The sequence below is a fragment of the Leucoraja erinacea genome, chromosome 10 (assembly GCF_028641065.1).
Source record: "Leucoraja erinacea ecotype New England chromosome 10, Leri_hhj_1, whole genome shotgun sequence".
NCBI classification, from domain to species: Eukaryota; Metazoa; Chordata; class Chondrichthyes; order Rajiformes; family Rajidae; genus Leucoraja; species Leucoraja erinaceus.
The window spans coordinates 18,718,355-18,745,599 of NC_073386.1; the positions used below are offsets into that span (position 1 = coordinate 18,718,355).

Sequence of the window (27,245 nt, forward strand, 5' to 3'; positions counted from 1 at the left end):
TATCAGCTGATAATAAGTAAAGTAAATGGCCTCCTCCTGCACCTATTTTCCTATATGTTTAAGTTAATATCAATCATAAAAGTAACGTTTGCTAGGAAATCTTCTTCATAAGGAACAAAATTCGTAAAGTGAAACACTTTGTAGTTGTAGCAGAGACTGAGACACATGAGAGCAGGATGAAAAAACGAAGGCAACAAAAGCTGTGGGAGCGCGCGTGCGTGCGTTCGCGCATGCACAACTGATCCGGCCTGTATGAAGTCGCATTTTGCCCAATCCGGCCCGTGACCTAAAATGGGTTTGACACCCCTGCAATAAATCATTGGAAAGAAATCCCAGAAAATAAATGTAAGATTTAACTTACTTCCTCACAAATGCAACAATTTCCTGAGGTAACACACTTATAGATTTCCAAAATCCTTGTACTTGCAAGCAAATTGTTTTGGATTATTTTGACATACCTGTGAGAACACAGCATTTTTACAAGAGGGATCAAGGGAAGGGTTGTTGCGATGCTCCATGGCTACCCGTCGATTTATGTAGAGTTTTGGCATGTTGTTGGGTTTGTTCGTTTCTGAATCCTTGAGGCACTGTGCAATAAGAGCAGTGCGCCGTTTTGAAAGCAGGAGGAACGGCTTGATGTGCTGGAAGGCAAAAAAAAGGTGCTTTAATCAATCTGTTGGCCGGGATTTCGCAATCGCCAGTGAAGGATTGGGTCTCACTTTGCATTCACTTTACTGACAGCTGCAAAGTCTTTTGTAACTTTAGAATGGCTTGCTCTAATATGATGCCCGAGTCACGCTTTCTAGGGGGCATCAATGAGCTGTACTACAACTCTCCAACAAAACACAGATTCAGATTAACTTATTGTCATATACACCAGTGTGCATTGAAATTTCTTGCCATATGAAGCTCGCATGGTAAACAGTATACAATGACAAATGCAAAAGAGATGAATGGTGCAAAGATTGTTGTACAGTCTGAAACTCTCAGGTTGCGTAGCAAGGTCAGGCAAATCATGAGTGAGACATGTTTCAGTGAAAGGAAGAACACAGCAGTTTCTGATCTCCCTTTAAAACATATTGAAGAATTCTCATTAAGATGCAAAATCTAAACCAGAAGCTATTATGCAGGAGGTACGTTTGATATAAACAAGAGGAATTAAGACTGGGTGTGTGAATAGGATTGAGACCAAAAAAAGGGCAGAAATTAAAAAAACAACTTTAATTTGCAACACAAGTAACTTTTGAAAGAAAGGGAGGAACAACAAATCAGCCATTTATCAGGGTGTTTATTGGTGGTAAGGTAAAAGATTAGATATGGGGCACTGAATGAAGAAAAGGATTATTTAATCATATGAGACTTAAATGGAGGGAATGGAGCAATGCATTGGAAACTAGTATTCAGATCCCCATTATTTGTTTGATTTTTGTGAATGACCTACTCCTGCTTTTATTTATATAATTCTTAAGATCAAATCATATCTGGACTATTGAACAGTTTTGGGCAATCTCTTAAAAGATTTAGAGGGCATACTCGTCAGAATTACACCAAAAATGCAAGGGCAGGTTGGCTTATATTTCAAGCTGAACAGCTCACCTTCAAATGACCAAATGATCCCACAGTGTGGTCCCAGGCCGGCACCAGATGGTGAATAAGGCTGTCCAGGAGTTTAAGGAATCTAGGCAAGAAAATATTTCAATTAATATGGACAAAGAAGATAGTCACATTATTATAATTAAGCTAGTGAAAATTAAACACTCAAGCATAATTAATAAAAAAATATAGAGCAGAATTCTATCCACACCCGGTATTAATTACATTTCTATTCAGTCTAATGCTATTCCAAATTTACTTAGACCTTTGCTTGGAGTTACCTTTGCCAAGTTAAATTCCAATAACCCATTATTTGATGCCTGGAAATCCCAAAGGTTTGGCATCCGACTCATTTATATACATAGTACACATCACCCACGGACCAACTATCCATAGATCCATGTACTTGGCTGTCAATTGTTGGGAGCGCGAGCTGATTCGACTTATATTGTGGCTTTATTTAGTTTTTTTTGGTATTAGAGATACAGGATGGAACCAGGTCTTTCAGCCTACAGAGTCTATGCTGACCAGCCATCACCCGTACACTAGTTCTATCCTAAACACTAGGGACAATTTAGATAAGCCAATTGCCCTACAAACTCGCATGCCGAGGAGGTGGGAAGAAACCGGAGCACCTGGAGAAAACCCACGGCGTCACAGGGAGAACGTACAAACTCCGCACAGAGAGCATCTGTAGTCAGGGTCGAACATGGGTCGCTGACACTGTAAATTAGCAATTCTACCTTGCGCCACTGTGCCACCCTCATATTAGGTTGGAAATGGGACGTTGGTGCCACTAAATCAGCCAAAGGATTAATTCTTGTCCCACAGTCACCTACATCCTAGCATCCCACCCAAGATGCAAATAGTTCTGTGACCTTAAGCCATCTGACTAGCACAGCCTTTATCAGTATTCCGTTCACTACATTTATTTGTAATACAAATATATCGTGATTCCTTGAATGGAAAACTGTACATCTGTGTACTCTCCTATTAGGAGGAAGCAAAAGTACAGGTATATACCTGTGGATAACCACTGCTCTTCTATATAACATGTCAGGGTCATGCCCCTCGAGACGTGGATAACGAACCAGGTTTGCTGATTGAAACATATCAATGTTTAATCCCAAGTCTCTCTCCCTTGAAGATCTGATCTTGAGGCCATGTAGTCGGACATCTATCCCTCCATCTGTTGGGAAATATTGAAGATGTTACAAATATACAGCAGATACAAATATTGACCTGATTTACAGTGGGGAAAAAAACCTCGCTGAATGTCTGACTTTTAAAGTGCAATGTATGTGCAGTTAAAATGACTATGTATAAACACTGCTGTAATTTCTACATGGCAAAACCAAAATGTACAAAAATGGCCTTTATTAAAACCTGACAATGTGCACTTTAACCATCTGAGATTTGTTTCTATTACAAATCTCAAATTGTGGAGTACAGAGGCAAATAAATAAATGATGGGTCTTTGTCCCAAACATTATGTAGGTCACCCTATATTCCCTTATCCATTTCCCTCATTGGAGATTGTTTCATCACCCAATTACCAAAGATAATTTTCCACTACAATCACTTTCCTCACTGAAGAACTTACCTACACATTCTGGAATGCGAACTTCAATTAAAGGAAGATGTACCATCATGTCCTCAAGAACACACAGGTCACCAACTAAAGTTCTGGAAGAAAGAGAGAATAAAAAAAAATACTAGCTGGTAACAATGTTTCATTGTTAGTCCCACCCCCATTATCTGAAGTGATTTAGAAAATTGAAACAATTATCATTTAAAAAATGCGTGAAGTTACTAAAATAGAAACATTGGTTTTTAAATTTCATTCTACAGCGATCATTACTGAAAATCTTAAATCTAAAGTTACCTTAAAAAAAGCCTATTACGCTGTAAATACTAAGTACAATCTATTTAACAAGACATCCAACTTACGTTTGGGTCAAATGTTATCCCTCTGACTGACTTGGTATGCAAGTACTTTAGAAACCCCATGCATCGGTTAATTCAAATGAGAGACGTGGAGAATGAAGATTTTAACTCATCTGGAATATCCCAGAATTGGAGATATGATGGAGATCAGGCAATGGGCAGAAACCACGCAGAAGACATTAGAATAATATAGCAGAATTTGCTGCATTACCTGAAATGTGCTTGTTTTAATGGTAGCAAAATTTTAAAAATGTTAATTTAGTTAGGAATATAATTTTGCATTACAATCTTCTATACGTACTCATCAACAGCGATATCATTTAACTTCTTTAAATTATCACGTTCACCACCATAGGTGTGAATTTTTCTTTGCTAGTAGTTGTCAAGTTGACTACTGGATAGGCTTTCTGGGTGAGTGGGCAAATGTTTGGCAGAGATGCAGTATAATGTGGATAAATCTGAGGTTATCCATTTTGGTGGCAAAAATGGGAAAGCAGACTATTATCTAAATGGTGGCCGATAGGGAAAGGGGGAGATGCAGCGAGACCTGGGTGTCATGGTACACCGGTCATTGAAAGTAGGCATGCAGGTGCAGTAGGCAGTGAAGAAAGCGAATGGTATGTTAGCTTCCATAGCAAGAGGATTTCAGTATAGGAGCAGGGAGGTTCTACTGCAGTTGTACAGGGTCTTGGTGAGACCACACCTGGACTATTGCGTACAGTTTTGGTCTCCTAATCTGAAGAGAGACATTCTTGCCATAGAGGGAGTACAGAGAAGGTTCACCAGACTGATTCCGATTGGGAGACCCGACTTTGTCTTATGAAGAAAGACTTTTCGACTCTTTTTTTACTCTCTAGAATTTAGGAGATTGAGGGGGGATCTTATAGAAACTTACAAAATTCTTAAGGGGTTGGACAGGCTAGATGCAGGAAGATTGTTCCCGATGTTAGGGAAGTCCAGGACAAGGGGTCACAGCTTAAGGATAAGGGGGAAATCCTTTAAAACCGAGATGAGAAGAACTTTTTTCACACAGAGAGCGGTGAATCTCTGGACTCTCTGCCACAGATCGGAGTTGAGGCCAGTTGCCTGGGATCGCTAAGAGGGATGCCGATGTGGCCCTTGTGGCCAAGGGCTCGCAGGGTTGGGAGAAGGCTAGTCGGGAGCTCCACTGAGTTGGCTCGATCAGCCATGATCGGGGTAAATGGCGGTGCAGGCTCGGGGGAGCTGAATCATCCTCCCTACTCCTGCACTGATCGTTCCCTATGTAGGAGGGCCCAAAAAAATGGCTACGGGAGTTAGGAATATAATTCAACGCATTACCTTCTTCTGGACGTATTTATGTCAACATGTATATCATGTTAACTTCTTTAAATTATCACGTTCACCACCATATACTTGAATTTTCTTTGGCATAATAGGCTTGTCAGTATTATTGCATCTACTGAGATTGACAAATAATCCTCTACAAGAAAGAGAGCAGATGTTCCAGAAACCGAAAAGCTCCGAAATCCGGCCATTTTTTCCATGTAACGTCTGCGCACCAAATAATTGCGTTTGGCGCCAAACTTGACCTATTTTCTACCCATTAACCTAAGTCTGCATACTTCAAATAGAGGCTGCCTCCTTGCTTATACCGGCAATATTAAACTGATTAAATCATTGCTTAAATCTTCTGTACATTTGGAGGGCTTTTTATCTGAAGGGGGTATTTTCTGATTCTTAAAAGAAAAATGGTCGGAGAGGCGGGGAGCGGTCAATGCCTTCCGGGTCGCTTTAAATGTAAGTCCGCAGGCGCTGTCTGAAATTATGAACGCGGGCGGCGCCGGTTGTAGCTCCGACAAGAATGTCAGGCCATACCCCTGGCTGCGAGGCGATTCCAAATCCAATGATGAGGCGCCAGGGCCCCAGCTCCGCGAATGTTGGAGACCCGCCGTTTTTTTAATTTTTATTTTATTTTCGTCTTTTTTTTATTTTTAGTGTGTGTTAAAAGTTTGTGTAAATGTTCTCTGGTTTGTTTAATGTGGGGGGAGGGAGAGGGTGTCAGGGGAAACTTTTGTTTAGTTTCTTACCTTGCCGGAGATGCAATTTTTTTCAGGATCGCATCTCCGGTTGCTCTGTGACCTACCATCGATGGAGCTGGAGGCCTCCTCGGACTTACTTGAGCCCCACCGCGGGGCGTGGATTTAACATCGGAGCTGATCCCTTGCGAGCTGGGATCGCTCCAACTGCCGCCTGCGGACTTACCATCAAGAGCTCGCAGTCTTGGGAGAGGCTAGTCGGGAGCTCCAACGACACAGAGGCTCGACCAGCCCCGACCCGGGGTCCGATCGCCGGCGTGGGGGAGCTGTCATCCTCCCGATGCAGGAACTGATCGTTCCCGATGAGGAGGGCTCAAACGCTGCCGGCTACGGGAGTCAAGATCCCGTCAACGGAGGGCCATTCTGGTGGATGTTTTTGTTAAAATGTATTTTACGTGTTCCGTTGCCTTTTTTTTGTATGACTGACTTGTCAAATGAAATTCCTTGTATACTAATAATAGGCTAATAAAGTATTATTGTGATTGTGATTGACAACATAATCCTACTACCTGTAAATTTGTGGGAAATTTCAAGGGGTAGAGCTAAAATACAGATGATATTTAGACCAGTTTTAAAAATGAACAAATGTGATTTGGTTTTGCATAGGTTTTGACCTAGAATTGTTGGAAAGGAAGAGTTGTGGGGAATGGGAGAGGAGCACAGAGAAAAAAGACAAGAGGACATAGAAGGTACCATATAATCAATAATAAATGAGAATACTGTATCTAGAGTACAATTTGTAAGATGCATAGGGTAATTCATATACGGTGAATGCACAAATTATTTTTCCCAGGGTAAGAGAATCAAGAACCAGAGAGCATAGGTGTACAATGAAATAGGAAAGATTTCATCGGAACCTGAGGAGCAACCTTTCCACAGAGAGGATGGTGGATATAAGAAATGAGTTTCTGGAGGAAGCAGTTGAGCCAGATATAATAACAACATTGAAAAGTATTTAAGACAGATACATACGTTGGAAAGGTTATGGACCAAAATACGGGCAAATAGGATGCTCAGATGGGGCAACTTGGTCAGCATGAATGAATTAGCCCAAAGGGCCTGTTTCCATGGTGTATGACTCAAATGAAGGCAGGGAGCTCAAAAAAACAAAACAGGAAGAAGAATTAAGTGATAAAACTAAAAACAAAATTGAAAAACATTCAATTGCACTTCAGGTCTAATGATATTTCTAAGTTCCATATATTTAAATATCGTTTTAATCCTTTGGATTGCCACAGGCACATAATCTAAATATTTTTCTATTTCAAATTATGCATGTTCACTTATCAAACTTATTGTGCATTTTACTGCATATTAGGCATGGGATTATTAGACCATGAAACTGTTAAATCTAGAAATCAACTTAATACTTAAATTTTCATACTTGATAATGATGCCTTTCTTCATGTGCAATCGAATCCAGTGATGGCCCTGACTCCCCTCACTCTCCCAGAATGTGTCATTGTCTCCATCAGTTAAACACCAAACATTTGCTTCATCCTGATAAGTACAAGAGTATCAGACATAAAACCGTTAAATGTTGGAATCAGAAAGAAGATGCTTTCATCCAGTCAGAACTTATTCAAACTTTAAATCACAGGATGGCTATCAGCTTAAAGCCTTCAACCAGTTTATGAAAATCCAATTTTAAATTTGATTTTTTGTATGGCTTTGTAAATATTTGATTAGTGTTCAAATGTAAATAATTTGGTGTACATATAGTGGCTGGTGTACATATGGTGTATATATAGCTGTTAAATTTGTATGAGATAATTACAAGCAGTTGAATAAGGGGTGGGAATTAATAAGCTTTGGCTTCTTCCTGCTCCTTTTCGGATACATATGATTTCATTTATTTATAGATATTGTTTATGACACTTTATAAATATTTGTGTTTTGTTTTTTGTATGCTGTTTCACATTTGCTTTTTATTCTTTTATTCTGTCTGAAATAAATAACTAATAAATAAAAAAAATTAAAAAAATTCATTTCAAACATTTCAATATTGTGAAAAGCATTTGTTCACATTTTGTAATCATCAGATATGCTATAAAGAGCTTCATAAAGTATCTTGTAGGTATGAAAATAATTCATTGAAAATAAATAATTGAGACTTGCTCATTAGCAGATGAGTTTCCATGATGTGTGTGGAAGCCTTCCCCTTCAAATGCCCAGTCTAGCTAATCTTTTATTCTAATTGTGTGCAGTTTTGGTCCCCTAATTTATTGTGTGCAGTTTTGGTCCCCTAAAGAAGGACATTCTCGCTATTGAGGGAGTGCAGCGTAGGTTTATAAGGTTAATTCCCGGGATGGCGGGACTGTCATATGCTGAGAGAATTGAGCAGCTGGGTTTGTACACTCTGGAGTTTAGGATAAGAGGAGATCTCATTGAAACATATAATATTGTTAAGGGCTTGGACACATTAGAGACAGGAAACATGTTCCCGATGTTGGGGGAGTCCAGAACCAGGGGCCAAAGTTTGAGAATAAGGAGTAGGCCATTTAGAACGGAGACGAGGAACCACTTTTTCTCACAGAGAGTGGTGAGTCTGTGGAATTCTCTGCCTCAGAGGGCGGTGGAGCAGGTTCTCTGGAAGCTTTCAAGAGAGAGCTAGATAGGGCTCTTAAAAATAGCAGAGTCAGGGGATTATGGGGAGAAGGCAGGAACGGGGTACTGATTGGGGATGATCAGCCATGATCACATTGAATGGCGGTGCTGGCTCGAAGGGCCAAATGGCCTACTCTTGCACCTATTGTCTATTGTGCAATACACATGGTCTTTGTTTTACTTCCAACATATTCGCTTCAACATCACCCAAGTCTGAGCTTCAGAAAAGCACTTCCATTTACACAATCCATTGTTTATAACTATTTCTAGACAAGTAAACATTTACATGCCAATGCTGAAAACTGAAAAAGACCATTCAGTCCTTAGAGCCTGTACTGCCATTCAATATGATCACCATTGATTAACTTTCCCAGTATCATATTTCCACTCTCTCCCCATACTTCTTGGTGCCTAGAAATCTATTGACATTTTCTTAAATGTCTCCAGTGTTTTGGCCTTCATCCATCCTCCACAATTTATGTTCCATCTATTTGAAGAAATGTCTTCATAGTCCTAATGTTTCACCCCACATTCCAAGTCTGTTATCCCTAATTCTAGAGACCCCTGGTCAGGGAAAATGCGCACACTCACACACACGCGCGCGAGGCTTCGGAGGCTCAATCCAGTGCTAAATGCAGCTCAACTCTGCCTGTCTCACCGGGTTAACTACAGCCCTGTCTGGACTGGCGGGACACCAGCACTGCTTCTCCGGGCTGGCCATATTTCCCGCAAGTCCAGGAAGAGTTGTAAGCTCACCTGGCGGGACAGACAGAGTTAGCTGGGTTTAGCGCCGTTTCTCTGTGCTGGCCCGACTGACAGCCGACCAAAGATCCTATAGCGGAGGATCTTTGCTGCCAACCTCTCTGGCCACCCGCGGGGGTGGGTTACTCGGAAGGGGACAGGACAGCGCCGGAGAGCTGGCCGGGATCGATCCTGGCTGCGGATGAAGCGCAGGTCTGTGCCACGTCTCCCTCCTCCAATCATCGCGCTCTATCCTCAGTCCCACCCCCCCCCCCAACTCCTCCCTCCTCCAATCATCGCGCTGAATCATGTCCCACCCCATTGCCAGCCGACCGACGTCTCTCTCCTCCAATCGGCGCCCTCGATCACCGGATTTTAAAATCCGGATTACAAAAACTTGGGGGGGGGGATGTCCCCCACCTCTCAAAACATGGAGGGGACGCGTCCTCTCTGCCCCCCCCCTCCCCGGGTTTTCCGCCCCTGCTGGGGAAGAAAGAAAGCAGGTCTATCTTTTTAAACATGCTCTCATATGAAGCAGTGCCTGTAAAGATGATGTCAATGGGCACCATACTAAGGCAAGAACTTACCGAGAAAGAAGAAGCATCTATGCTGTCAACTAGATGCTTGACACTGCCTAAGTTTTCATCCTCCTTCCCTATACGGTCGTAGAAGTAATGTACTAAGTCTTCATCGCACTCGAATGTCCAGGTGGGAGGGACAGACCTATACCCAAGGACAAAGTGCTTCAATTAGATTCCTACTAGAGCTTGCTACATAAACAAAACATTAGGCATAGAAGAGCTTCTGTATACAAGCTCTCCACAGACTACACTTCCAATCTAATCAGCAATTTGCTGACAGGCAGTAAAAAGATGCAGGGCACTTGCAGAACAATTAAATCTAAGAATGTGGCACTCCCGGATCTTTCCAGGGAGGTGGGCGCTAGCCTGGAAGGCAGCTCACTCTCTTGTTCTGAAATTCTGTGATATTGCCAAATGGAGAGAAAGTAAAGAAAAAGTTAAGAGACTTAGAAAGCCAGAGAAGAATTTCAGGGATAGACTTTGGTCAAAGGATTAAAAACCCCTTTTACTACGCTAACCATCTGGGCTCCAATGTATCCAGCAAAGATGTAACCAAAAATAATATTTTTGTAATTACTTCTTCAGTCTGACTCGGTGATAGGTGCGTAATATGGCAGGCCTAATGACAGCAGTCAAATAAACCATGTGCAAACAGCACATCATTAGATTGTAAGTAGTACTGTATGCCCACACAGTCAATGAATTCTTAACTTCTCTGGAGCAAGTCTCGTCTTCATCATGGAAATTTGCATTATTTTCAGGTCAATGTTTAGTTTAGTTTAGAGATACAGTGTGGAAACAGGCCCTTCGGCGCACCGGGTCCGCACCACCAGTGATAACCGCAAATTAACATTACCCTACACACCCACTAAGGACATTTTACATTTATACCAAGCCAATTAACCTACAAACCTGTACGTCTTTGGAGTGTGGGAAGAAACCAAAGATCTCGGAGAAAACCCACGCGGTCATGGGGAGAACGTACAAACTCCGTACAGACAGCACCCGCAGTCGGGAACGAACCTGGGTCTCTGGCGCTGCAAGGCCGCAACTCTACCACTATGCCCCCATGCCTATCTTGCTAGATTACGCATTTATCACAGAGTCAGACGTAAGAAGTAATTACAAAAATATTAAAGATTTAGATGAAGGAATTAAATGTAACATCTCCCAGTTTGCGGATGACACAAAGTTGGGTGGCAGTGTGAGCTGCGAGGAGATGCTATTAAGTTGCAGGGTGTCTTGGATAGGTTGAGTGAATGGATAGATGCATGGCAGATGCAGTATAATATATGTGAATAAATGTGAGGTCCACTTTGGTGGCAAGAACAAGGCGGCAGATTATTATCGGAGTAGTGTCACATTAGAAAAAGGAGAGGTGCAACGAGACCTGGGTGTACTTGTACATCAGTCACTGAAAGTAAGCATGCAGGTACAGCAGGCAGTGACAAAATCTAATGGCATGTTGGCCTTCATAGCAAGAGGATTTGAGTATAGGAGCATAGAGGTTCTACTGCAGTTGCTCGGGGCCCTGGTGACACCACATTCAAGTATTGTGTGCAGTTTTGGTCTCCTAATTTGAGGAAGGACATTCTTGTTATTAAGGGAGCGTGGCGCATGTTCACCAGGTTAATTCCCGGGATGGCTGGACTGACATATGATGAAATAATTGGTCAACTGGGTTTGTATTCATTGGAATTTAGAAGGATGAGAGGATATCTAATAGAAACATATACAATTCTTATTGGATTAGACAGGGTAGATGCAGAAAACATGTTCCCGATGTTGGGGGGGGTCCAGAACCAATGGTCACAGTTTAAGAATAAGGAGTAGGCCATTTAGTCCTGAGTTGAGGAAAAACCTTTTCACCCAAAAGAGTTGGGAATCTGTGGAATTCTCTGCCACAGGAGGCAGTGGAGACAAATTCACTAGATGTTTTAAAGAGAGAGTTAGATATAGCTCTTACGGCTAACGGAATTAAGGGACATGAGGAAAAAGTAGCAACGGGATGCTGATTTTAGATGATCAGCCACGATCATGTTGAATGGTGGTGCTGGCTCGAAGGGCCGAATGGCCAACTCCTGCATCTATGTTTCTATCTAAGATAGTGACTGTCTTATTTTCCATGGGATTCCACAGCAACAACTGTATGGATTTCTGCCCGTGTACCCATTTCCTCCCATATCTCAAAGATGTAGCGAATGGCTACTGTAAATTATTCTTTCATGAAGGTAATCAGAAAAAAAGTGAAATGTGAGTCAAAGGGAACAAGGAAAAATGAGTTTAAAAGTCTCAGGGAAATAATAGGAAGTGGGACTGATGGAATGGAATCGTTCTCAAGGGAGCCTGCAAAGTCACAATAGGACAAATGGCTTCCTTCTGCACAGGACTAAATAAATAATAATCAGGGCATGCAAGAGTTCAAAATAATACCTGCCCTGGTAGATGCTGAAATTTAGCTGTGCATTGTAGTTTACATTTGCATTCCAACAGATCAACTTACAGCAGCATTGAAAATCATGAACTGTAACTTAGCAGGACACAAATAGACGTTCTAACTATATACCTACCGTAGTTTGTGCACTGCAGCATCATCCCTGGCAGCTACCTTGGGTTTTGCACCCAGATGTAAAGAATATTGCGCATCAACCACTTGCTCCCATCTAAACCAAAAAAACAAACATACAATAATCAGAATAGTTGTCTAAAGCTATTATTACAGATGATCATAAATAGTTCACAGATTATGCTTTACATGGAAGAAAAGTTTAAAATGTCATGATGAGTAATCGGTTTAGGAATGGTTTCTTAGAGGAACTTAAAAAATGTATAGGTTTCAACATTCATTATTGTCATTTGATTAAAGTTTGTTAGGAAACGGTTGAAAATAATAATATGCAGAGATTGAAGAGTATCAAATTCCTTCATAAACATCCAGAAATACAGGCCTTTCATCCCCTCAGATAATCAGCAGGTATTTAAGTACAGCAGCATGGTCCACCCAACAGGAAATTCCTGTTCATTATTAAGAGGGTTACTGGTTGCAGGCGAGAAGTAGAAAGACATGCATTATAAAACAACTTGCATTTAAATAATTTCTAAATTTCTTACTTATTTTTAAATCTTCACAAATTTTGCAATAGAATTGGCAGGTTTTAAAATATTGTACTTAGTGGAAATCTAGTAACTGTATTTAATGTGTCCTCAAGGTGGAGTCACTGGATCAGACCAAAGGCTGAAAAAGGAGAAAGTTAATGCTAATTCAACCATGAGATCTTTAAGTATTCCTTACAGGGGATGAACGTTAACTTATCAAAACACCAGACGTAATAATACGTCCCTGTGGTAGATGGAACCAGCAGGAAAAAAAGTCAGAAAAAACAAATACATTAACAAACTAGCAGGCTACCACCGGTCATATTTTCACGAATCAAGTTGTACACTCTGGAATTTCTCTCAGAATATTTTTGCCCATGTAGCTTGCTTTCTTAAGAAGGTAAAATCTACTTCTTACCCTCTCTGACCATGATTTAATTTGTTCTAGCTGTAGCATTCACTATCATAACGTTTAACAGACATGTGGACAGGTGCATGGATAGGGTAGGTTTCGAGGGTGATGGGCCAAGCACGGGACAAGTGTAGATTGGGTATGTTGGTCAGTGTTGGCAAGTTTGGCCGAAGGGCCTGTTTCCACCCTGTATGACTATTACATATTTAAGTCCTCAAGGAGCTTGGGATGGTTCTCTATGTTAGATGCAAGTTGTTGATACATTTTGTATGATATACAAGTTACACACAGACATTGTATTTGAAGTTAGTGTTAACTAATTTAACGGCATGATAACATTTCATTCTACCTGGTACATGGTCTGTAGTCATAGCCAAAAAGCTGCTGCTGTTTCTGAAGCCTTTCAGGAGTTTCTACTGGCACAAGCCGCTCACCACCTTCAGGCTGCTTACATAGAAGAATCCATCCTTCTTTACTCTGACAACTGCTGTTGTACTCTTGTATTTGCTCCTGAAGTATCATCAAAACAAATGGTTATTACTCAAATGGATAATTCATTCCCCAGAAGGTCTACATTATATTACGAGATTGAGAGATTTATTTTGCACTGGCTTCAAAATCACCACTATAATTGGAAGAATCCATGGCAACTAAACGTCTCAAGTAAAGCTTTGCTAATTAACCATAATCCAGTATTACTTGGGACTGTTAGAATAAGCCAATTAGTTCAAAAAGGATAAAAATAAGCAAATCTTTGCAAAGTGTTTAAAGTATGTTGTGCCTGCAGTTCTATGACCTTGGTACTTGATCATATTACTTCCTACTGCATTCCACAAGCACCAGGTTAAAAGACTTGTTCTGTGTGGTTCACAACAAAACCATGGTATAATTCTAAAAATAGAAATACAATGCTTAAAATACGTACAAAATACTTAACAACATTGTAGTTAAGTAATTACTGAAATGATTTAATGGGCAAGTGTAGTGGAGACACAGCACCATCATTACGCTTGACTGAAAAGCTATCAAGTCTGAGATTAATGAAACCCACAAGAAAACAAAACTACTTTTCATCAACTGTTCTGTTGCTCAATTCAAAATTGAGTATGCAAATGAAAATTGAGTATATTAATGCAAATAAATAAAACAATCTCACAAATGAATGTCAACTCTGAAGAACTGCATACTGAGGAAAAGTGTCTAAAATATTTTGAAGAATGTAGTATTTAAACATAAAACAGAGAACAGTACAGCACAAACAGGCCCTTTGGCCCACATGCCACCAAGACCAATTCTTATCTGCTTGTACATAATCCATATTCCTTCAATCACTACATATCCGCAGGCTTATCTAAAAGTGTCTTAAATGCCATTATCATATCTGCCTCAACCATCACCCCCACCAATGCGTTCCATGTGTTCGCTACCTTCTACGTAAAAGTCTGGCCCCGTTCATCTAATTTAAACTTTGTGCCACTCACCTTAAAGTCATGCCCTATAGTATTTGATTATCCATCCTGCTGACCAGTATATTATATCTATCCATCATATACACACACACACACATATATACACACACACACATATATATATACACACACACACACATACATATATATATATACACACACACACATACACACACATACACACACATATATATATACACACACACACATATATCTATATAATAAGTGTATAGATATTATACGCTTATATACATAAATACATCTCGTAATTTTATATACTCACATCAGGTCTCCCATCAACCTCTGCCATTCAAGAAAAAACTATCCAAGTCTACCCAACCTCTCCCTGTGGCTAATACCCTCAAATCCAGGCATTATTCTGGTAACCTCCCCAGCACCAATTTAAACAGTTGAAAAAAAACAATAAAAACATTTAAGAACAGTTAAATCATCAGTAAAAACCAGAAAACAACTGTCAGAAGATTCACCTGATCCAGCTTCACCCAGAGACCATGGCTGTTGCAGTATTCCTCGCCTGTGGCTTTGATGCATGTTCCTCTCTTTAACTCAATATCAAAGAGTTTTTTGCGTTGAGACTGGGAGGCTAACTGCCAGACTGTAACAAAGTACTGGGATCTCCCAAGTGATGTACTGGAAATGGTGGAATCTTTCCAAAATTTGTACAAGACTTCTCTGGGGACGTAACACAGAGCTTCTGGCAAAGGTTTGCTGTTCCTGAAGCAATCAATGCATTCAATGAGAAATCTGATCCTTCCCAAAATGTAATGCGGATTTTCAGGATTCATCGCCGTCTAAAATGAACAAGACACTCAGATTGTTGATTTATCATTATTAATGTGAACATTATTCATCCAAGTTCTGTTTCAATTGCATGAAGAATAGGAAAGGCAGCGTTGAGTACTAACGCTTAGCAACTTCTGAGTTCAATTAATTTTCCTCCCCTACCATTCCCTGTCTTACCAAATTAATAGGTATACAAGAAGTGAGGATAAGGAGCCTACCCTTGGTTCATAGCCAAATGCAGAATGTTTATTGCAAATAGGTCAGCTGCAGAAATGGAAAACAAATACTGACAAAATAAGAGGACGCACTGAAAATGTATATAACTTCAAAGGTCTGCTGAAGATGGCTGACAAATTACAAATAAATCAAACGGCTAACAAGCAGCAAATACTTCAAAATAAACTATCCCAAAAGAGCTAGTGTAGACGAGAAAAGGTAGGGGTGGAGAAATCAGAAAAGGTTCAATAGTTATGCATCAATAGTTTACATCAATGCCTCACTATATGACGATGTTGCAAAACACTCTTTACTATGGATTACACAATGATGCATTCATATTATAGCAAAAGAGTCTGAAATACTTCACTCAGGATTATCCAACATGAACTGACACAAGGATGCAATAGGGCAGACAATCAAAAGGACTAGCTTCCAAAGGTGAACAGGGGATTTTAATAATGCCACTACCACTAGGGGCGCCGCATGATGGCAGCCTCTGCCTACAGTCTGTCTGTTTTTCAATTTAAATTTTTTTTTAGTCTGTTTAAAAAGTATGGTCACTCCCTATAAACATTCTCGGTAGCTGTGAATCTGCATGGGTGCAGACCTGTGTTTCGTCCGTGGTCGAGGTCTGGTCTCCGACGCTGCTGAGTTGCTGCTGCTGCTGGGTCGTCCCCCTCCCCTCCCGGGTGTCTCGTCCCCTGTCTGGGCCCTGGGCTGGCGGGGCAATGGCAGCCTCGGATTTGCAGCCGGCGCAAGGTGGGGGGGGGGGGGGGGGGGGGGGGGGGGGGAAGGCCCCTGCGGGTCGGGGACCATCGGCTGCGCCTCTTGTCTTGTCCAGTGGCTGTCGGTTGGCCTCCTCGGTGCCCGGGGGGCCGAGCGCCCGGTCATCGGCTGCTGCCCAGGGGGGGGGGGGGGGGGGGGGGGGGGGGGGGGGGGGGGGGAAGGCCCCTGCGGGTCGGGGACCATCGGCTGCCGCTCTTGAGGTCGGGGGTCGGTTGGGTCCGGGGCTGTCAGTTGGCCCGGTAGGGCAGGTGCAGTTGAGCTGGAGTTGGCGCTTCTCCGGACTGGCTGTGGGCCGCCGCTCCTCTGGGCCGATGTCCCGTCGCTCCGGGGATGTTGATTGGCTGTGGGTCTGGGGGGGCTCTGCTCCAGGTCGGTGTCTCGTCGGTCCGGACGTCTCTGGCTGCCCCCTGCGCAGGGATGGGACACTCCTGGGGGGCGGACGGTCCAGCAGCGGTTTGGCAGCACTTGCGGCGTCGGGGACCCGGGTTCGATCCTGGCTGCGGATGAGGTGCGGGTCTGTGTGCGTGCAGCTGCCGAGAATGTCTCTCCCCCCCCCGCCCCCCGTCTCCCACTCGCATTTGCCCCATCTACCTTGCTGTTACACCTAGCTCTCCTGCTACTTGGCATCCATGTTCCTCAGATTAAATATATTTTTTACACATAAATCATGAATAAAGATAAGAATTTATACAGTTTATACAGTCAGCACTTCGTTAGCTTTTTCTTTATAGTGAGTGACCTTTGACAAATCCCATGATTCCTTCCATTTTTCGGAATATCGAACTCGCTTATTGCAGTAAGGATCGAACCTGGGTCTCTGGCGCTACAAGGTAGCATCTCTACTGCTGCACCCATGTGCCTCACTCTTGTAAGGCCAAACGTGACAACTAAAATGTCAACAGTCTGGTTCAATTTCAAAAATAAATAAGGAAGAAACATGGAATGGATGACTACAGAATAGATTTTCCTGACAAACACACAAACTAGATAGTGCAACAGTAATGACTGAAGAACTATCAAGGAGTCAACCCCTATCAGAACAGAACCACCCAAAGCAGAGAATAGCCATTTAAAAAAAAAGATCTAAAGTTGGACAAAAAACTATGAATATTGATGAGGGCACTATGTCAACTTAGACTTCAGCGATAATTTGATAAGGTTCTGCATGGTACGTTGCTCTGGAAGTTTAGATAACATGGGATCCAGGGAGAGCAGGCCACAGGATAGAGAATTAGCTTTGTCAAGTCAAGAGAGTTTATTGTCACGTGTCCCAGACAGGGCAATGACATTCTTGCTTGCTGCAGTACAACAGAACATTTTAGGCATAAATACAGATCGGATCAGTGTGACCATATACCATAGAATATGTATACACACACACATAAATAAACAGATAGGCTGCAATAGTTCATAGTTTGTTTGAAGTTGTGTTTAATAGTCTGATGGCTGTGGGGAAGCAGCTGTTCCTGAACCTGGTTGTTGCAGATTACAGGCTCCTGTACCTTCTACCTGATGGCAGCAGAGAGATGAGTGTGTGGCCAGGATGGTGTGGGTCCTTGATGATGCTGGCAGCCTTTTTGAGGCAGCGCCTGCGATAGATCCCCTCGATGGTAGGGAGGTCAGAGCCGATGATGGACTGGACAGTGTTTACAACTTTTTGCAGCCTTTTCCATTCCTGGACGCTCAGGTTCCCGTACCAAGCCATGATGCAACCGGTCAGCATGCTCTCTACTGTGCACCTGTAGATGTTTGAGAGAGTCCTCCTTGACCTACCGACTCTCCATAATCTTCTCAGGAAGTAGAGGCGCTGATGAGCTTTCTTTATGATTGCATCAGTGTTCTGGGACCAGGAGAGATCTTTGGAAATATGCACGCTCAGGAATTTGATGTTCTTGACCCTTTCCACCATCGACCCGTTGATATAAACGGGACTGTGGGTCCCTGTCCCACCCCTTCCAAAGTCCACAATCAGTTCCTTGGTTTTGCTGGTGTTGAGAGCCAGGTTATTGTGCTGGCACCATTTGGTCAATCGGTCAATCTCACTTCTATACTTTGACTCGTCCCCATCAGTGATACGTCCAACAACAGTGGTGTCGTCGGCGAACTTGATGATGGAGTTCGCACTATGTCCGGCTACGCAGTCATGAGTATAGTGAGTACAGCAGGGGGCAGAGCACGCAGCCTTGAGGTGCTCCCGTGCTGATTGTTATCTAGGATGACACATTTCCACCAATACAGACGGACTGTGGTCTGTGAATGAGGAAGTCGAGGATCCAATTGCAGAGGGATGTGCAGAGACCCAGATCTGAGAGCTTGGTAATCAGCTTGGAGGAGATGACGGTATTAAATGCTGAGCTGTAGTCAATGAATAACAGCCTTACATATGAGTTTTTGTTGGCCAAATGGTCCAGAGCGGAGTGGAGAGCCAGTGAGATCTCATCCACCGTTGATCTGTTGTGGCGTTAAGCGAACTGCAGTGGGTCCATGTTTTTGTTGAGGTAGGAGTTGATTTGCACCATGGTCAGCCTCTCAAAGCACTTCATCATGAAAGGAAGCAAGGTTTTTCAGACTGGAGGCCTGTAACTAGTGGTGTGCCTCAGGGATTGGTGCTAGGCCCATTGCTGTTTGTGGTTTATATCAATAATTTGGACAAGAATGTACAAAACATAGAACATAGAAGCAGTAAGTTTGCAGATGACACAATAGGTAGCATTTTAGATAGCAAAGATGGTTATCACAAATTGCAACATGATCTTGGTTATTTATTTATTTATTTATTTGGTTAGTTGGGCAGAGGAATGATTAATGAGTTTAATATCAACATGAGCAAGGTGTTGCATTTTGGGAAGTCAAACCAGGGCCTTCACAGTGACTGGCAGGGTTTTGGGGAGTGTTGTAGAGTAGAGGGATCTAGGAGCGCAGGTACAGTTCCTTGAAAGTGACATCAAAGGTAGATAGAGTGGTCAAGAAGGCATTTGGCTTATTGGCCTTCATCAGTCAGAGCACTGAGTATTGACATTGGGATGTTATGTTACAGTTGTGCAAAACATTGGTGAGACCACATTTAGAGTATTGTGTTCAGTTTTGGTCATCCTGTAATAGGAAAGATTGTGCTGTAGTTAAGCTGGAAAGGGTGCAAATAAGATTTACCAGGATATTGCATCGAGGGCTCGAGATTGACAATATTTACATTCCTGATCTGGGATGCAATGCCCGCTGAATTACTCCAGTAGTGTGTGCCCGATTTTAACCTGCGCGTTAATTGCCATAAGCTGAGGCTCCAAAATAATCAAAGTCATCCCCTGGCCATTTCTACAAAACAAAAGTGATGACCAGCACTCTACCGTTTTATAGAATACCAAGACAGTCGCGACTTCTACCGACATTTGCACCTCCCTAGGCCGTGTTTACATCAACCCTGCCACTTACTTGTGTAGGAAGGAAATGCAGATGTTGGTTTATACCGAAGATAGTTACAAAATGCTGGAATAACTCAACGGGTCAGGAAGCATCTCTGGAAAGAAGGAATGGGTGACGATTCGGGTCGAGAACCTTCTATAGACTGAGAGTCGGGGGAGAGGGAGACTAGAGTTATGGACGGGTAAGGTGTGAAAACGACAGATCAAAGCAGACGTTGTTCAACGGATTGTAGAATGGTTCAACTGACGACTTGCCACTCCGGTTCTTCCTGCTCTCAGGCGGCGCCGCAAACCGCCGCCTGCCTCTGGCTTCAAGGGTCCTTCCGCGATGCGTCCGGCGATCACGTGATCCAACTGGCTCAAAGATCACACAGCGGAGCTCTGGGCGGCCCCGGTCACGTGGGGGGATGCAGGGGGCGGGGCCGCTGTCTCACGAAAGCCGATTGGACGGGTGTGGTAACGTGCCGGGGGAGAGGCGATAACCCGTCACGTGCCGGGGGGGGAGAGGGAGCTGTCGCACTCAGTCACGTGCCGGGGGAGAGAAGGTGATATACCGACACGTACCGGAGGTTGAAGATAAAGCTGTCGCATCCAGTCACGTGCCGGGGGCGAGCCAGCCAGCCAACTGTCAACCAACGATCGTGCAGAAGAGGAGCGGCTGGAGGAGGAGCCCACAGACATGGAGCACGGCGACTTCTTCAGGTAAGTCTAACTTTGGACGGGAAACAGCTGCCCGAGAAAGTAGGATCGATCAACAGATGTGCGAGTTTGCAGCGGGTAACTTCAGCGGGGCAGCTCCCCGGAGCGCCAGTATACGTAGTTTCAATTAAAAGCCGGCTGGAATAAACTCCGCGGCTCGTTGAGATCCACAGATACTGGAAGCCCTCGCCTGCACCCCCGATAGACACAGTCCGCAGCAACGTGTTCTTATTTTAATGCAAAGGTGGCGATTTGCTGGACACTTCAAAATAAATCCCTTGATTAGACCGTGATAAACTTAAAAGTCCCGCCACTGTCTTTTAATAGCAAGTTTCCAACTTGTGAGAAGTTACAAACACAATGACAGTCACTGTGTATCATATCTGGGGGGTTATTTACAACCTAGCTGTCAGCAGCTGTGAAGCATTGGTGCCTCGATGTTGTATAATCACTGTGTTGTCGGTGTTGTATAACCAGACTCTGTGCTGTCATATGGAGACACAAGGAACTACAGCTGCTGGAATCTTGAGCAAAAGGCAACGTTGTTTTTAACTGATGAAGGGTCCCGTCCCGAAACGTCGCCTGTTCATCCCCTTCACAGTTACTGTCTGACCCGCTGAGTTCCTCCAGCACTTTATATTGTGTTTCAGATTTAATGCGGTAGTATGCTAGAACTGTCCTGGGCCTCCACCCATACCAGAGTGAGCCCATTGTCCTGGGCCTGAATTTCACAAAAGTAAGTCAATACCACTTTTGATGAAATTCAGCGAGAGCCCATACGCACATTTTGGACTAAATCTCCCAAATGTCTCTCCCACCTTCAGCTCCCTCTTTAATTTTTAGTTTCTATCACTGTAAAGTATGTAGCTCCCTCACAGTCACCCCACTCCAATAAATTACATTCCTCCGTTTTCTAGTTTTTAACAATGTGGGAAACTCTTCAATCATTATGTCTAGCATGTCCTCCCTTGAGATTTTCGGTTCTGGGTGCGGATTTTCATCTGTGACCTTTATATACCCAATGGCACAGCTGTCTCCTCTCTCTCCCACCCCCTTCCCCCTTTAGACACACGTATGTCTCCCCTTCCCATCCAACTACATTCCTCCTCCTAGCTTGACAATGTGCAACTCTTCAATCATTATGTCTCACCTTCTGTCTTTTCATCTGTGACCTTTATATACCTGGCAAAAAAAACCCTCACCTGTATCAATTTCTTACTGGCAAGGCTTTAGGCGGCATGGTGGCAGAGCGGTAGAGTTGCTCATTACAGCAGCAGCGATCTGGGTTCAATCCTGACTACGTGCTGATTGTACAGAATTTGTATTTTCTCCCTGTGATCTTGTGGGTTTTCCCCAGGTGTTCTGGTTTCCTCCCACATTTTAACGACGTACAGGTTTTGAGGTTAATTGGCTTCAGTAAAAGTTATAAATTGTCCCTAGTGTGTAGGATAGTACTAGTTTATGGGAATCGCTAGTCGGTGCCGACTTCGGTGGGCCAAAGGGCCTGTTTCCGCACTGCATCTCTAAACTAAACTAAAACTGTCCTACCTCTCCTGTCTTCCAGTTTTCTAATCCCACCCAATCCCCCATCTATCTGAAAAAGTGTCCCAAACCAAAATATAACCTATCCATGTTCTCCAGAGATGGTGCCTGACCCACTGAGTTACTCCAAACACAGTGTATTTTTTTCTATGCTAAGAATTGCTCTGTTATTAGTAACATGAGAAGTAGATTTACATAGATTTATTCATTAATGTTTATACCATATATTTATCAATATGATTCTGCAAAAAAAGTTGTATTCCATTTTTATAATTCAATATAAACTTGCAATGGAATTGGTATAGGCAGGGAGTCATTCAACCCCACTGAGTCCATACTCAGAGTGAGGCCCAACACATGTTTAAGGAACAACACCTAATATTTTGTGTGGGCAGCTCACAACCAAGCGGTATGAATATTGACTTCTCTAACTTCAAGTAACCCTTGCTTTCCCTCTCCATCCTTCACCCATCCTAGTTCTCCAACCAGTCTGACTGTCCCCCTGATTAAACTTTATCCTTAAATGCTTCGTTGTCAACTTCCCCTAGCTAATAAGGATCTATGCTACATTTTCCTTGATATTCGTCCCTTACAACTTTTACCGAAATAAATTAACCTTAAAACCTGTACGTTGTTGAAATGTGGGAGGAAACTGGAGCACCTGGGGAAAACCCACAACATCACAGGGAGAAAATACAAACTCTGTACAGTGATGTCTCGTTTTCACTCTTACACTTCCATATCTCTGTCTCTCTCTCCTCTGACTCTCAGTCTGAAGAAAGGTCTCGACCCAAAACATTACCCGTTAATTCTATCCAGAAATGTTGCCTGTCCCACTGTGTTACTCCAATATTTTGTGCCAATCTTTTGTGTCAATATTAGGACTTGGTAAAGCAATCTGGTTGATCCTATTCCTCTAGACTTTTAAATAATATTTTAGATATTTCTGTTTCCATCATTCTTACTAGCAATTTGTTCCAGATTAGAATTACCCCACATTTTACAAAAAGGCAGTTTTCCATGCATCCCCTCCCCTTGTATCTTGTGTCCAAAACTGAATAGAAAACATAGAAAATGGGTGCAGGAGTAGGCCATTCGGCCCTTCGAGCCTCTAGCCCTTGGTCCGGCTGGCACCTGCAACAAGAAGTTATTTACTCTCTTTGCTCAATCTAAACCTGTATCTTCCTCACCAGCATTAACCTTCAGTGTCATCTGTTCTTGCCCTTCTTCCCTGATTTTAAGAACACTATTCCAACTTCTCCAAACTAACCCTGAAGCTGAAATCCTTAATTCTAGGATCATTCTAATAAACCTTGTCTGCACCATCCGAGAGTATCCCATCTTTCCTCAGATGTATAGACCAGAATCAGACCATCCTCTAATTGAGGTCTTGCCAATGGTTTATAAAGTTTCAGCCATCCTGTTTTTATACTTTTACGGCTTAGCTTTCTTTTTAGGATATATTGCCTATAAGGTGCTACGTTCAAAGGCTCGAATATGAATATAAGTCTCATGGCTGATTTATTCAACCTTTAGTGCTGTGAAGCTGTTATAATGAAGAGTTCCCAGTGAATTAACCCAACAGAGTAACAGATCATTTCATGAAATAAATTCTCAAAGTTAACAATAATGATTTTCAATACAAAGTGCTGCAGTGATGCATCAGGTCAGGCAGTATCAGTAGAAGGAATGGCTAGACTTCAGAGTCTGAAGAAAGTTCCAGGCCCAAAATATTGCCTATCCAGTACCTCCACAGATGCTGCCTGACCCGATGAGTTACCCCTGCACGTTGTGTTTTGTGCAAGATTCTAACATCTGCAGTTCCTTGTGCCTCAATGTCATACAATGTCATATGTGTTTAGGGATTGGGTTATACTTTAGTGTCTACATCCAAACATGCATACAAAAACAATTTAATTTTATTTAACGCTTTGATTCAATTTACCACCTTTAGAAGCCAAATACATGTATAATTACTTACTAACTATCCTGAGGAAATGGTGCCGTGTAGATATTAGTAGCAGCAGTTTAGCCAAAGCAAGCTTTTGGGTGAAGCTATGTGGTCTCTGTTCTACTCAAGTACACCATTGTTGAGTGTCTTTCCTGTTAATCTCCATAGACCACTTCCCAGAATAATGATATTGCAGTAAACCAGCTTGCAACGTGCTTTTTATCTGTAACAAATGGTGTCCTCATTTTCTATCAGCATTGTACCACTTGTCTACTTTCATAGATAGGATCACTTTGTTGCAATGGATGCTTCTTCAGACAAAAGTTCACTTTAATGCTATTGTTTTCACTCTTTTAATTTTACTTCAACCATCTCAATCTATGAAGAAAGGTCATACAGTCACATAGCTTGGAAACAGTCCCTTCAGCCGAACTTGCCCATGCCCACCAAGATGCCCCATATACACTTATCCCAGCTGCCTGCATTTGGCACACATTCCTCAAAACATTTCCTATCGATGTACCTGCCCAAATATATTTTAGATGTTGTTATAGTACCTACCTCAACTTCCCTCCTCCCTCAACTCTGTCCATGGACCCCAACAGTCTTTTCAGGTGAAGCAGAGACTCTCTTGCACCTCCTCCAAACTCATCTACTGTATCCGCTGTTCCAGGTGTGGATTCCTATATATCAGTGAGACCAAGCACAGGCTTGGCGATCATTTCACTGAACACCTCTACTCAGTCTGCCTAAACCTACCTGATATCCCGGTTGCTAAACACTTTAACTCCCATTCCCACACTGACCTTTCTGTTCTGGGCCTCCTCCATTGTCAGAGTGAATATTGACCACTAACTTCAAGTAACCCTTGCTTTCCTCTCTCTCCATCCCTCCCTCTTCCCAGTCCTTCGACCAATCTGATTGTCCCTGATTTTATCTCTGTTTGCTTTGATGTTACCTTCTCCTAGCTAATAATACATTTTCCTTGGACTTCACTCCCTTTGATGACTCGTTCTCACACAGTACACTTCCTTATCTCTATATCTCCCCCTTCGCTGACAGTCTGAAGAAGGGTCTCGACCTGAAACGTTACCCATTCCTTCTCTCTGGAGATGTTGCCTGTCCTGCTGAGTTACTACAGCATTTTGTGTCTTTCTTCAGTTTAAACCAGCATCCGCAGTTCCTTCCTACACATACGTCAGCGACCTCCTCTGGCAGCTCATTCCATATACCCACCACCCTTCAGGTTCCTATTTATATTTTTCCCATCTCACCTTGTGTCTTCCGGTTCTTTATTATTCTACTTGGGATAAAAGATTGTGCATTCATTCGATCTATTCCCCTCATGATCTCATACACCTCTAAATGATCATCATCCTCTTACCCTCGGGGTCCTAGCCTGTCCAACCTCTCTCTGTAGCTCATGCTTGTACCATTCTTGTAAATCTCTCTGCACTCTTTCAAGCTTAACACCATCCTTCCTAGGGTGATCAAAACTGAACACAATACTAGGTGTGGCTTCAGCAATGTCTTGCACAACTGTAACATAACATCCCCAAGTTCTATACTCAACACCTTGTCTGATGAATTCACCCACTACAACAACCCTGTGGTTCTTCTATCCTTCTGTAATCTCTCTGCTTACATATCTGATCCTCTGTCTCCCACTGGCCATTGGGTGGCCTCTAATATAATCCTATTGGAGTGATTGCTCCTTTCTTATTTTTAAATTCGACCCACAATGCCTCCGTGGCATTATCCGTGTTTAGTAAAGCATTTCCTGTACCTCTTGCATCCCTCTACATCATGTCTGAAACATCAAAACGCTGGCATGTTGAGCTACCAGTCATGTTCCTCTTGCAACCAAATTTCTGTAAAGGCCATAATCATAATTCCAGGCACAGATCCAGGCTTTAGGTTCATCAGTTTTATCCACAATACTCCTTGCTTTGAAGTAAACACACCACAGCCTTGCATGATCCTCGTATTCACAAAGCACTCCCTGCCTGTCCTTCATTTGAAACTTGCTCCTCATAACCTCTAATTTCTCATCAGCCCTTCTATTTACTGACCTGTTGCTCTGGTCCCCCCCCCCCCCTGGCATTCTAATTTAAATCTTACAAGCAGCACAAGCAAACCTCCCTGCAAGGATGTTGGTGCCCCTCCAGAAGAGTATTTTGCAGAATTTAGTTATTTTCTGACCAATATTTGTCAATCAAAAAACAGATTATCCATTCATTACTACATTACTGTTAATGAGAGCTCATTGTGCATAAATAATTAAATGTTTTGTTTTTACATTAAGACAGTGTCTCCACTTAAAGTGGTTCATGGCTGCAAATTTCAATAGGCATGTGAAAAGGAAGTGAAAGACACATTCTAAATGCATGTTTTTTATTTTATATTGAAACACATGAATAAAGTATAAATTGTTTGTCTTGACTTGAAACCTTAAAATGTCCATATATATTTTGCATAAATGTCCAAAGTATGTTGAACTCTAATTCTTACTTAACTTCAATAGGCAGTTTTTAGGTTATGGATTTTAATCATGATTCCAAATGCAGTTAATTATGCGCCCTCCTGTTTTGGTGGGGTTGGGCCCATGTCTGCGCAGCATGATAAAGTTTGTGGCCTTTTCCTATTAACCAAAAACTACAAGAGAAAAACAATTAATAAAAAAATAAACTATGATGGGACCAGTAAGATAATTACAGCTGAAAGATTTGTTTTTTTCCGTTCATTCATTGTTAGTACATTTATGTGTCTACTTTTTTTCAAAAATAAAATAACAGCAGTGCATTTTACGCTGTGCTGTGCGATGTATCCCTTTGGTTTTAACTGTTATTGTTTGAAGAATAGAGACACTTGAGAAATTGTCTTTTGATGGGGAGGAAGATGTTTTTTTAAGATTATTGTTCTATTAAACTCTGGAAAGTTTATTTCTGAGTTTAATCCAGGAAATATGATCGAGGAATCAATTTGAAGGTCGTTTTCACACTAATTTTGGTCTCGGGTTGTCAGTCATTTGCCTCCTAGGTTGAAAAAATTGATTTAGAAATAATTCAAATAGCATTTTAGCTTGAAAGTTACCTTGCAAACATTTAATATATTTGTAATTTGTATTTGTCCGTTATTTCTTTGAGGCCACTTCACTCAACGAGAGAATGGTTTACATTGTGTCTATCTTTGTTAATATTGAGGATAGCAAACCAAGTGTGATGAGTTTGTTGAAGATACTAAGCTGGGTAGCAATGTAGGTTGTCGGGAGGATGCAGATAAGCTTCTGGTTGATCTAGAC

At 42.3% G+C, this 27,245-nt stretch overlaps 2 protein-coding genes across 2 annotated transcripts in view; one reads left to right on the top strand and one right to left on the bottom strand.

Annotated features, from left to right (window-relative positions):
* Positions 1-20,100, bottom strand: part of hectd3 (HECT domain containing 3) — a 45,279-nt gene extending 25,179 nt beyond the window's left edge. Inside the window, 11 exon segments of the mRNA XM_055641630.1 lie at positions 459-641; positions 1,597-1,678; positions 2,617-2,782; positions 3,197-3,279; positions 3,842-3,934; positions 6,982-7,118; positions 9,554-9,689; positions 12,118-12,210; positions 13,405-13,565; positions 15,013-15,336; positions 19,763-20,100. Of these exon segments, the coding sequence (XP_055497605.1) occupies positions 459-641; positions 1,597-1,678; positions 2,617-2,782; positions 3,197-3,279; positions 3,842-3,934; positions 6,982-7,118; positions 9,554-9,689; positions 12,118-12,210; positions 13,405-13,565; positions 15,013-15,330 (1,452 nt within the window). The 5' untranslated portion in view covers positions 15,331-15,336; positions 19,763-20,100.
* Positions 20,101-20,310: 210 nt separating this feature from the next.
* Positions 20,311-27,245, top strand: part of urod (uroporphyrinogen decarboxylase) — a 52,552-nt gene continuing 45,617 nt past the window's right edge. The window contains exon 1 of the mRNA XM_055641631.1: positions 20,311-20,454. Coding sequence (XP_055497606.1) covers positions 20,432-20,454 — 23 coding nt within the window. The 5' untranslated portion in view covers positions 20,311-20,431. The remainder of the gene's footprint in view (positions 20,455-27,245) is intronic.